The sequence below is a fragment of the Oppia nitens genome, unplaced genomic scaffold, assembly GCF_028296485.1.
Source record: "Oppia nitens isolate AA-2021 unplaced genomic scaffold, nextdenovo-longstitch-racon4-pilon3 scaffold22_pilon_pilon_pilon, whole genome shotgun sequence".
NCBI lineage: Eukaryota > Metazoa > Arthropoda > Arachnida > Sarcoptiformes > Oppiidae > Oppia > Oppia nitens.
The window spans coordinates 565,000-579,025 of record NW_026533202.1 but is presented as its reverse complement, the minus strand read 5'-3'; the positions used below and the strand labels follow the sequence as shown (position 1 = coordinate 579,025).

At 26.2% G+C, this 14,026-nt stretch overlaps 1 protein-coding gene across 1 annotated transcript; it reads right to left on the bottom strand.

The window, feature by feature from the left end:
* Nucleotides 1–6,448: 6,448 nt before the first annotated feature.
* Nucleotides 6,449–12,581, bottom strand: LOC128953553 (serine/threonine-protein kinase ULK2-like). The gene is made up of 7 exons (XM_054299042.1): nt 11,397–12,581; nt 9,811–9,961; nt 9,560–9,710; nt 7,582–9,145; nt 7,337–7,475; nt 6,863–7,053; nt 6,449–6,781 (listed from the first exon to the last, which is right to left on the bottom strand). Exons 1-7 carry the CDS (start codon nt 11,808–11,810, stop codon nt 6,608–6,610), a joined length of 2,784 nt encoding a protein of 927 aa, XP_054155017.1. The 5' UTR covers nt 11,811–12,581; the 3' UTR covers nt 6,449–6,607.
* Between the last annotated feature and the right edge of the window lie 1,445 nt (nt 12,582–14,026).

The window sequence follows — 14,026 nt, the reverse complement described above, 5'->3', positions numbered from 1 at the left end:
TAAATACAATCAAAATTGTAATAATAATAATAATTAGCTTTTTTTTTTGATAAAATTACTGTTAAGTACTAATGATTTTTAAGGACTAAATAATAATAATAATAATTTATATATGAATATAATACTAGTAATAGCACTTAATTGACTTAATTTTATTTTATTTTTTTTGAAAATAAATGTATAATCCTTTATAAATAAAATAATAAATACTGTATATATAATTATAATTATTATAATATTAATACAGTAATAGTATTAACAATTATTATTGTTGTTGTGATTTAATTATGGGATAAATAATATAATAATAATAATAATTTTTATTTATTTTGTTGTTGTCATTATTATTATTATTATTTAATTTAGTGACCTTTTCATTAAATAATAATAATAATAATAATAATAATAATAATAATAATAATAATAATAATAATAATAATAATAATTTCAGTATCAATTATATTATATTACTTATAAAATATAAAATTTTGTTGACTTATTATTTTTATTAATATTAATTTTATTCAATATGTATTTTTAATATATGATATATTAATATATCCTCTTTATTTTTTTTAAAATAAAAAAATCACGATTTAACTTGAAATTGCATTTTAAAAAAAAATAAATTTTAAATCACATTTTATACATATATTTAATGAAATAAATAAAATATTTTTTATGTATTATATTATAAATATTTATTGTTGTTATTATTGGTTAAAAAAAATAATGAATAATCATTGCTTTTAATAGTTGAAATAGTTTTTTTTATAGTAATAAATTTTTAGGATTTTTTTGTTGTTTAGTATTATTTTATACATATTTATTATTACAATAATATATAAAATAAATAATACATTAAACAAATAAATTATGTATATTTTTTTGTTGTTGTACTTTCAAACTTTATACTACTATACAATACAATCATATCATGATATATATTAAATATTAAATAGATATTAAATATAAAAACTTTTTTTTTATTTATTTATATCTATTACACAACTTTTACTTTATTTATATTAATTTATATATAAAAAAATACTGTATAATCAACAACAACAAAAAACTATAAGTTTAGATATCATTGTCTATGGATTGAGTACTTTTTAATAGGGTTTAGTAATAGTAATAATAATTATTATTATAATAAATGTGTATTTAATAAAACAAAAAAAAAAGTTGATAATAAAATATAAAATAAATTTTTCTTATATATATATGTATGTATATATATAGATAGATAGATATAGAAATTAGATAATATGAAAGTCAAATAATTATTTCAAATACGGTTTAGTTGGCAATAAATAATATATGACATAATTTTGTTTTTTAAATATATAGAAAATTATTATTAATATATTATTATTAATTTTATTTTGTTTGATTGAAACTAAATAATAAATTATAATTTTGCGTTTATTTTAGATGATAATGATGATGACTCCCTAAAATTGCAATCAAATATATATATATATATATATAAATTATATATTTCAAAACATATATTTATAATATACAGTATATATATATATAACTATTTTTAATTTGTTTGAAACATTTACAATCAGATAAATAAATATATTTATATATATTTATATACAGTATATACACTATATTAATATCCTCTAATGTTATGCAAGTTTATAATATCTAAATATACAGTATATATAAATAAAATAAAAATTTTAGTACACTGTTGCTATAATATTATAAATATTTTTTTAAATGTAATTATACCACAAATTTTTTTCATCCCCGACAACACACACACACACACACACACACACACACTCATACATAAATACATACACACCTTATATATAATATTTATTTGTATAATATATATAAATATATACCAAACCTTGTGATCCATAGCCTTGAATGCCTAATGTTTAGCTAACAACAAAAAAAAATTTTTAAACATTTTTTTTATAACAAAACGCTAATTATATTTGTAATCACATGCGAGTGTGTGTGTGTGAGTAAGTGACTGAGTGAGTGAGTGAGTGAGTAATTTATTGTATGAGTGAGTGAGTGAGTAACTACTAAATTACCGATCCTTTATATATATATATATCCAATAAAGACAATTATATTTATTATATTATATTATACTGGATATTGCCATCAGATAGAGAGAGAGAGAGAGAGAAAGAGAGAGAGAAAGAGAGAGAGAAAGAGAGAGAGAAAGAGAGAGAGAAAGAGAGAGAAAAAAAGTTTATCTATTGTTTTGTTTGACATTAAAATCCATTGCAAAATAAATATCATATGTATATAAATCCATTATTTTTTTTAATAATTTTATTATTTAGTACTGAATTTATTATATTATATATATATATATATATATATACTTTTATAAAAATTTTATTTTTTGTTTTTTGAAAAATTACTCTTCAAAAAAACCATATGACTAAAACTATTATATATATAAATACTGTATTGTTATTATTATTATTATTATTATTATTATTATTATTATTATAACTATACAGTATATATATATAGTATATTATATGGTATATAACAGTATAGCTAATAATGTGGTAATTAAAATAAATTTTAATATATACAAAAAATAAATAAATTAGTTTTATTGTTGTTGTTTTTGTATAACTTGTAGTATAATATAAATATAATGTTTAAAAACTAACAACAAACTGGTTAACCAAATATATGTAATAAAATAAATTAAAAGAAAATAAAATAATTATTACTGTATAATAATAATAATAATATACAGTAAAACTTATATTGTTTATATAATCTCTCTCTCTCTCTCTCTCTCTCTCTCTCTCTCTCTCTCTCTTAAAATATCTGTAATATACAGTAATAATAATATTTTTTTCTATTAATATTGCTATTAATGGTGAGATTAGACACTTCTGGTCTAAAAAAACAAACAAAACCAACAAAACTGGTTGTCTCTTGAATTTTCAAAAAATTATTAAAAATAAAATAAAAATAAATATTACACTCAAATCTAAAGTCTAAAAACTTAAATACACAAAAAAATCTATATATAAATTTTTTTTGTTCATATATTTATCGCAACTCTAATTTTTTTTGGCAAATAAAATAAATACAACAACAACTAGAACTAGGAATTAGAGCTAAAAAAATGTATGTATTTTTATATACATTTTTTTGTGTAGATATATATATATATATATATTGATATTTATAGAGATATTTCCATAATATATATATATATATTTTTACTTTATTATATATACAATATATATATCACTCAATATTTATGAGTGGCAATCAATCATACGGTTTGTTTGATTAGATATTTAAACATTTATCTCTCTCTCTCTCTCTCTCTCTCTCTCACTCACTCACTCACTCACTCACTCTTAACCAATAATAATAAATTAAGATTTTATTACTAAACACATATTTGATTTGTCTGAAAAAAAAATAAAAAAATAAAATCATATGATTTTCAAAAAGTATTACCAATAATAATAATAATAATCATATAATAATTGCTAACATATGTTCATATAATTTATATATATATATAATAATAATAATTTATTATTAATAATAATAATAATTTATTAATAAATGAAAATAATGTTACAATAAAAAATAAATAAATTTTAGTCGTAAATATTAAATTATTTATTTTTGTAAATTTATTTTTATTATTATTATTTATTTTTATAATTTTCATTCAATTTATTCCAACTTTTTTGAATGTCAAATCAATTTGTTACAATTTTTTTTAATTAATTTTTAATTTTAAATTATTATTAATATTATTATTAGGTTTCTTATAAATTAAATATAATAATTATTTTGTTGTTGTTTTAATTTTTATTAAATATGTAAGAAAAAACATTTAGAAATATTATTATTATAATTAAAATTATTACTAAATTTATTTTATTATTATTATTATCTATTATTAAAATAGTACAGTAATAATAATAATGATAATTAATAATACAAATGAAAATAATAAATGAAATCACAAATGTTATGATAAATTACAACAAATATATTTATAATGAAAATTCAATTTCTTTAAGTGTTTCTATTAATTAATTAATTAATTAATTAAAATTAAAAAATACAAATTATTTAAATATACACATTTTTTCATAATAATTAAATTAAATTTATATAAAAAAAATTAAATATATATATATATAATGAATTGTCGGGGAGGAGGGGTGGGCGGGGGTTATGACTTGTGCAACAATTATATATATAATATAATAAATATATTTTTATATATATAAATAATTAAATATTTATACTCACAGTAGATATATGTATACATATATTTTGTTTATCATAATTTAATAATAATAATAATAATAATTATTATTATTATTATTAAATTATAAATAAAATGTCTTATCTTTATGTTTCTGTTTGTGACAACAAAAATCACTGTCAATAAACTCAAGTATACAATGAGTTATATATTTAATAATAATAATAATAATTATATATATATATATATAATTTATATTTAATGGTAATAGTTTTGAGAGGGAAATTTTTATTTATTATTATTATTATTATTATTTTTTATGTATATATATATATTATACAATAGATTTCAAACTTCAATAGGATATATAATTTATATATATATATAGATAATAAATTAAATTAAAATAAAACATGTTTTATATATACTGTATATATTCAATATGATTCATATCTCTACATATAATAACTATAGTCGTCTAACAATTTTTATTTTTTTGTTGTAAAACACACGTAAATTTACATTTTTATATACTATTTATATAATACATTTGTGTGATTAATATCTATATATATATTTGTCAATGATGTGCATTAGATATATATATATATAACTTAAATATATATATATATATATATATATAATCTATATATATATATATATATTAAAATTGGTATATAATTTTAGCTAAGGGAATGTCATATTTTATTATTATTATTATTAATTATTTTTGTATATATATATATATTGAGTGACATGACATTTATATCGTATTTTTATTTATTTATATTTTTAATTTTTGTTTGTTTTAACTATTTTTTTGTTGTATTTTTTTCGGATAGTCTCTCCAAAAAAAAAACCAATATTTTTTTTGGGGGTATTATTTTGTTATTATTATTTTGTTTCAATGAGTGTTTGAAAATGTGTGGCTTTTTTTGTGCATATTTTTGTTTGTTTGTTAACTATATATATATATATACAACATATTGTGTGCAATCATCACATACACTGTGTGTATATATATATATATAAACACATAAATAATAACAACTAATTGTATATAAAAAAAAATTAAATTAAAATAAAATTATTTATACAAAAAAAACTGAAAACTTCTAGTCATAACATGAGATGAAAAAATAATATATATATATTTTTTTGTTAATTTAATATATAATTATATATATAATCTATCAAAACAACTATCAATAATAATAATATTATTATTATTATTGTAAACAATGTCTGGAAAAATAATATCTAAATACTAAAGTGAAAAAAATTGTTTTTTGATATTTAAATCGACTAAAAAATTTGTGTTTTTTTCAAATTATATTTAAAGCGTAATATACGTACAAATATCACTCAAATTTTTTTCTTAATTATTAATAATAATTTTTTTTGTTTGTTTGATATAACTATATAACTAATAACTATTTTTTTGAAACAAATAATATCATAGAAAACAAATGGGAGAAAAATATATATATATATATATAATACAAAACAAACAAATAAAAAAACAAATGACTTTATCTCACTATTGGTTAACAACTAACTAACTAATTGTTATTATTATTATTATCAGTTAATCAATCAATCAATCAAATAATAATAATAATAATATAAACAAAAAATAATAATCAATTTAACAAATAAAAAAACAAATGGCTATTTTGTGCAAAATATTTATATAATAATAGTAATTAAAAAAAAAAGTTTGAGTAAATATTATTTGTTTGTTTGATTTTTAAAAAAAATATATATATATAATAATTATTATTCAATTGCGACCACAGTTTCATATGAGATATAAATTATTATTATCGTTATTATTATTATTATTCAATATATATTTATTCAATTAATTAATTAATTATATACTATATATATATATACTAACTAACTAGAATTTAAATTAAATAATTACAAACAATATGCAATTATACGATTAAATTAATTTCAATGTAAATAAAATGATAGATACAGTATTAGCAGTAGTAATAGTAGTAGTAATATATGTATATAAATAATGTGTAATTATAACTATTATTATTATTATTATTAATGAAATTTTTAAATGAAAATAATAATTATAATTAATATAATTATAAAAAAAAATTGAGAAAAATAATAAGATATGCAAAAAAAAAACTTAACGTTTGTTTGTTTCACAATATATAAACGTTTGAATAATAATTATTATTAATAATATTATATTACATAAGTGTGAGATCCGACACACATATATCGATATCGAGACATCCATCAGAAAAAAAGGTATTCAGGTATTGGTGTTTATGTTGTTGTTGTTGGTGGAGATGTCTGTCTGTGTTGTTGTTGGTGTCGTCGACAGGACTGTCAAGTAGGTGTACTATCGTAGGCCCTGACAAAGCCGTGACTTTGCAAAACAAACAGCCTTTTTTCGACCGCTTCCTTATAGCGATTCAATAGTTTCTTATCGTTTTCATTAATATAGGACTGTTGGGATAGCGAGTGCAACAGTATCTGTGCCGTCTGATAGCGTCGAAAGCACTGGTAGTTTATTTAATTAATTAGTATTAATAATAATCATATCATATATCATATCAAGTTTTTATATATATATATACATACCTCAGCTGGTCGTCCAAATAGTTCCTCGAGAGCTGCCGATTGGCACATCTCTATCGAGTAATTATACAGCAATTTATCTGCAGATATACTTTCGATGGCCCTTTCATTAGTACTATTGATTAGTACCGTATTGTTCAACGATTTACAAGTGGACAGACACTCGTGAAAACTGTCTTTCATTGTACACAACACTGTATAGTATAGTATATCATATATATCGGATCCGATGATGATATGGGGAGGTTATGATATGGAAATGCAAACATAAAAATAAATAAATAAAATATATATATAAATAAAATGTTAGTTTTTTCCTCAAGTTTTTTGACCCAATAATTGAAAAAAATTGCATAATCACTACACACACACACACACTATATAGTAGTAGTCATTACTACATTAATCAGTCAATTTGATAATAACTGATACAAACACATGCATACATACATACACACACACACTACATGTACATACCTGTGCGCACTGATGTCGATGCTCTCAGTCGTCCCGAGTTAATCTCCTTACGCGACAATTGTAGAGCCGATGACAATAGCTGTAAACACCGTACGTATAGTACTAATTGTTCAGCTTTTCGATAGGACTCGCTTTGCACCTGTAGTTTGTATGGGTAAACATATAACACAAAAATATATATATATATATATATTTAACTATAAAACAAAACTAAACAAATAACACAAAAAAAATCAATGACTAACCTCTTTGTTGTTTTCATTATTACTATTCGTATTGTTGTTAACCGATTCGGTTAATACCGATAGTGGCGACGCTTTAGTATCGGCCAAATCCTGTATACAATCGACCAGTGCTAACACAAAATTCAATTTGGCTAACGTTTCGTTGTGTTCGCGATCGAGTAGTGTTTCTTCTGGTAGTTCGGGTGCCGTAAACATTATCGGTTCGGTCGGCGACTGAGCCATCGATGACGGTAACGGTGCTGCGGTTGTTGTTGTTGTCGGCGAATGTGGTCCATAAGCGCCGTGAAAGGGAAACATCTGAGGATATGGATTGGCCCGATGGCTGCGCTGCTGACTATGTTGTCCACCCGGGCCGCCGCCATGCATATCACTGTAGGTGATCGCACGGGGAGGCGATGCAAATCCACCCAACGATGGCCTATTAGGCGACGACATATTAGCCATCGATGGCTCGGTTTTACTCGATCTGAGTATCCAGTGATGTGTTTGTTGAGGATAGTATGGATATTCAGCCGGACCGCCACCACTACCGGTGCCGCCGCCCACATACGCCCCCATCAACGGTGTGTCACATATGGCCGGTAACAGTGGCGACTGTGCACTGTTGGCGTAACCGGTCATCAACGGTGGTGTCAATTGCCGGAGAAATGGATTGACATTAAGTGCCGGTGCACTGCATCGGCGCGAACCGGGCGACAAGTATCCCGAATTAGCGCCGCCGCCACTACCACCGCCAGCACCGGGCGGTGTATTCGAACCGATCATAAACTGTATGTTTGGTGGCGAGAGTTGACTAATATCTGCCACAAAACGACTACTTTTTGTGGTACTATTTCCACTGCCAGTTGATCCCAACGAACTATTTGAATCGTATCGCTGCAGAGCTTTATGAATGGCATTCGGTGTAGTCGGCGGACTGGTAGCCATCAAACCGTTGTTATTATTGTTACCACTGTTGCTGTCGCCGCCACTTAGACTACAATTAGATCCAGTACTTCGTTGAATTAGTGCAGTAAATGCTTCCTTTTGTGTGGGAACTGGTAGTGGTTCGCCGGGACAGACAAATGGTGAACCTTTGTGTTTAAATGCATGTCTTGTCGTTGCTGTTGTTGTTGTCTTATGTTTCGGTGACGGAGTTCGGGCCATAACTGTATTACTATTCGGATCGGCCGTAACCATAACAAAGTCGTCCATTTGTTCGCATGAGTTATCAGATGATGACTGAGTTGATACAGAATCGTCGCCATCAACACCACCACCGCCGCCGCCGCCAGCTTTGACCAGCGGTTGTCGGTTCTGTTGTGGAGTCATCAGTGTTGCCGTTGTTGTTGTCGTTGCCGGCGAACCATACGATACGGGCGACTGTAGCGGCGATGCCGACGCCGCCGCTGTCGACCGCTGATGATGTCCGCCGGCCGGCTGTCGGACGGGCATTGCTTTACTGGGAACTAACCGGAAGAATGCGTGATTGAAAAACTCGTCGAATTCCATCCGGTCTTTGGCATTGCGGCGCAACAGTCGGGTCAGGAAATCACGTAATTCGGGTGACGTTCCGCTCGGAATCCTGTTGTTGTTGTTGTGGTTATTATTATCCCATCGGATGAGTCATTCATTTGAATTGAAGAAAAATATTTTTTTTTTTTAAAAAGAAAGAAAAGAAACAAAAATTTTTTTTAGTTATATTTTTTTTGATGTCATTATTCATTAGAATAGTATTATTTAATAATAGATATTAAAATTATTTATATTATTATATAATCTAATAGAGAGATGAGTACAGAGAGAGAGAGAGAGAGAGAGAGAGAGAGAGAGAGAGAGAGAGAGCAGAAGCGGTTGACTGAACCGAAAACTAAAGACACGAAAATCAAGTTTTTTTTCATTTATTTATTTTTTTAGGGGAATAACCATTGAATCAAAAGAAGTAGAAGAATATGAATAATAATTATTATAATTATAATAATAATTCAAAAAATCATACTTTGGTTTCAAATCGGGATTTTTTTCGTAAAAATTTTTCAACGCCTGCGGTGTCGACGCTTGAAACGGAGCCTTTCCAGTGAGACATTGAAAGACAATCGTCGCTATCGACCAGAGATCAGCTTTGGCGTCATATTTCAATGACATTATCACTAATATTGAACACAAAAACAACAACAAAAATCAATTGTCAATTATATAATAATAGGTAAATCAATAATAAAACGGTTATATATATATATATATATATACCTTCCGGTGCCATATACATGGGTGAACCGCACAGTGTGGCCGCCATAACGCCGTCCTCGAGAAATCGGGCGAAACCAAAGTCGGCAATCTTCAGGCGTATGTCGGCCGGCACTGGACTACCTCTAGGGTTGTCATAACAGAGCAGAATATTCTGGTAATACGATAGATATAAATAAAATAAAAATTAATTAATTAAAGTTAATTAATATTAATATCAATAATGTTTGGTATATATATATATATATATATAAATAAAAACAACTGTGTTTTGAAAACAAAAAATAATTGCATAACATATACGGTATACATAACACTGTATACATAGGATATGTATGTTTTTTTATAAGATAACGATTACCACATTTAATATGACTCTCTCTCTCTCTCTCTCTCTTTCTCTCTCTCTCTCTTTCAATATATCATAAGTATTACATAAGAAAAATAATATTTAAACGTTTTTGTATATATAAAATAACATAATGTTTGCGTCAATATTTTTTTTCAAATAACTTATTATCATATAAGCAATGAGTCAATAATTTTTATTATTATTATTATTAGTATTACTAAGTTTATTGCTATTTCTCACTCACTTTTAATATATAAAAATTATATATTATATTATTAATAATAATACAGTAATCCTATTAACATTTCAATATAATTTATTTATAATAATAAAAAAGTTATTTTTAGGTAAATGCTAAAAAAACGTTAGATATGCGTTAAAAATTACTTAATTATTATTTTAATACATATATAATATAATTAAATACTAATAATTATTATTAAATATGGAAATTGTGAGTAATATATAAGCAAAACATATTAACACACAAATTAAATATATATATATATATTAAAAATAAATATAAATATAATGCACTAAAAATGCACCTAACAATTGGTTAACAAATTGTACGATAAATTAAATTAAATTGAATGAATAATAATAATAATAAACTAATAATATTTTAGTAAATTCATTGCACAGTTGTATTATAAAAAAAAATATAATATAATTTTTTTTAAGGCAAACCTTTTTTTTAATATATAATTACAGTACAAGTATATCACTGTTTAATTATTTTTTGAAGGTTTATTATTATTATTATTATTATTATTATGATATCATTTAATAATTTAACGCATATTTATATATTTCACATGACTTTTTGTTGTTAGCAAACAAACAAACAAAATATTTATATATAATAAAAAAGTAATTAAAAAGTTAAGTATTTTTCTCTATCATTAATACTACCTAATCATTGATACCTTTAAAAAAAATTTAATTTTTTTTCAAAAAACAAACAATTTTTATATTGTTTGCAATGAGATATCATTTATAATATACTGTATATCCTATATATTTATAACACTCACGAGGTTTGTGGTAAACAACAACAACACATACATTATAACATACATAAGCCATGAATAATATCAATCAATCGACAACAACAACAGTCTTAAGCATTGGTGGTATTGAATGAGTGGATCTACAGCTGACTAAACACTATATAAATCAATGTCTTTGTGTTGTCTGTGTCGATGTCATTGTCTTTGAAATGTCTTTGCCTTACCTGCGGTTTGAGATCCCGATGAACAATATCTTTGGCCTTCAATGCCTTCATAGCTTCGGCAATCTGTTTGAAAAACACCCGAATCGTGTCCTCCGATAGCGTTCCTTTGGTCTGCAAATAGTCGGCCAAATCGCCGCCATTGCAGTACTCCATCACCAGAAACACATGAGTCTGTGTCTCCTTACAGTCCAACAGTGCCACCACATTGTGATGGTGTAGTTGTGTCAACTCGGATAGTATTTTGATCTCTTTGCCCAATAGGTTGTGCGATCGTTGCAAGTTTTTCTTGGTTATCGACTTAATGGCAACCGATCGGTTAGGTTGCTGTCGATGACGACCTTTGAATACCACAGCAAAGGCTCCGTGACCTATAAGGTCTTTGTGACAGTACTCGTACTGACCGACCACTTCCATGGCTTGGATGTCGATGATGTCAATGGGTTGACGGCGACACCACCACCACTGCTGATGATGGGTTAGGATTGATGACCACCACTGCTGATGGTTAGGATTAATGACCACCACTGCTGATGATTATGATTGATGACCACCACTGATTGATGATGGTTAGGTAGGGTTGACGACGACACCACTGATGATGGTTAGGTAGGGTTGACGACGACACCACTGATGATGGTTAGGTAGGGTTGACGACGACACCACTGCTGATGGTTAGGATTGGACGACACCACTGATGATGGGTTAGGTTGACGACGACGACGACACCACTGCTGATGATGACTGCAGTATTGATGATGAAGACACTGCAGTGTTGATGACACTATCACTTAATTAAAAATGAATCAATTGTTTGATGACATTATCACCAATTGGTTCTAGTGTTTGGTTTGTTTGGCATTTCAAAAGACGCCATTCATTTGTCAGTCAATAATAATAATAATAATAATAATAATAATAATAATAATATCCTCTAATGTTTACACACAATAGCACTGTTAGGATAGCAATGGCTTTAAAAACTGCTGTATATTTCAATGCTATTTACTATTTATTTATTATTATTATTATACAGTATTTATAGTAGTATTAAATGTTTTTCTCTATGTGTGTATCACTTGAATCACTGGTTATATACTGAATACTAGTTGTATTGAACCACTCATTCAATACATGTATGCCTTTTAATATATACTGTATATATGACTCCCTTTTATGCCCTCTCTCTCTCTCTCTCAGCTGACTCTCCCAACCAAATAACAAAAACATAACAACAGAGAGAGAGAGAGAGAGAGAGAGAGAGAAAGAGAGAGAGAGAGAGAGAGAGAGAGAGAGAGAGAGAGAGAGAGTACTAGAGTAGAGAATCAGAAACTTTTTTTTTTAGTGTTTTTAAGATTACCCCCAAAACCGCATAACGTGTGTAACCCAAACCGTTATATATCATATATATATATTTATTGTATATATATATAGGTAATACATAAATATAATCCAGGTTATCCAGGGATAATCTAGTTTAGAGACTAACCAACCCCCCCACCCCAAAAAAACTGTATATTTATGTGTGTGTCTATACTTTCCTAAACAAAAAAAAATCAGGTATTATATATATATATTAAAACGGTTTCAACCCTAAACCAATTAGCTATACACTGGTTGATTCACCTCTCTATGTATAAAGTATTAACACTATTTTACACACAAAGCACAGCCCTATCGCTAATACAGTATATACTATATAGTTGTTGTTGTGGGGTTGGGAGTGACGTCACACATACATACACACACACACGCATATCAATACAGTGTATATGTGAAGTTCACGTGATGTGCTGCTGCCATACCATACCTGCGCGCACATACATACACACATACATACACATACATACATACATACATACATACATACACATACACATACACATACACATACACATACACATACACATACACATACACATATATACACATACTGTACATAACAAGTAGAGACTAGACTGTGTGATGCCCTGAGCCCTGGGGGGCCAACCCTTGGTCTACATATAATATAAATATATAACTCGTTTTTTTCTTCCAAAAAATTTATTTATTTTGTTTGTTAATCAAAACTTCTCTCTCTCTCTCTCTCTCTCTCTCTCTYTCTCTCTATCACTAAATGTTATGTAACTCTATGTTCAAAGTCATGTGAGAGTAGAGTATAAGTAGTTTTATTTTGTTGTTGTTGTTGTTTAAGCGCACAGTCTATACACAAAACTTATATAAAAAAAACGTTTTTAGTTGTTATCTATATTACTATCAATAGGCGCGCAAAACCACATACCTATACATACATATACTGTTAGGTTGTATAGCATTTGTTATTCTAGTGGGGTGGGGGGGGTGGGTGGCTAGAAAAAAATGGTGGTCAACCATCAAATATATATGTATACTATACAGTGTACACACAATAGCCTATTGTTAGTCCCAACCCTATCCTAGGTTAACAATTTAACCCCCCCCCATCATCCCCCCTATTCTGTAAAAAATTATATTATATATATATTTTTAAAAGTAATTATTATTATTATTGTTATAAACTTTTAATTAAATTGTTATATATTTTATATACCTATCAATACAGTGTGAGTAATACAGTATTAAATTAATACAATTTATTTACTATTAAATACAAT

Bases quoted from the DNA above. Each gene is read 5' to 3' on its own strand.
- LOC128953553 (XM_054299042.1), bottom strand. From the start codon at position 11,810: ATGGAAGTGGTCGGTCAGTACGAGTACTGTCACAAAGACCTTATAGGT. The intron at 9,962-11,396 runs GTAAGGCAAAGA...TCGTATTACCAG, and splicing joins ATCGGGATCTCAAACCGCAG to AATATTCTGCTCTGTTATGA. The intron at 6,782-6,862 runs GTATGTATATAT...ATAAACTACCAG, and splicing joins TATTTGGACGACCAGCTGAG to TGCTTTCGACGCTATCAGAC.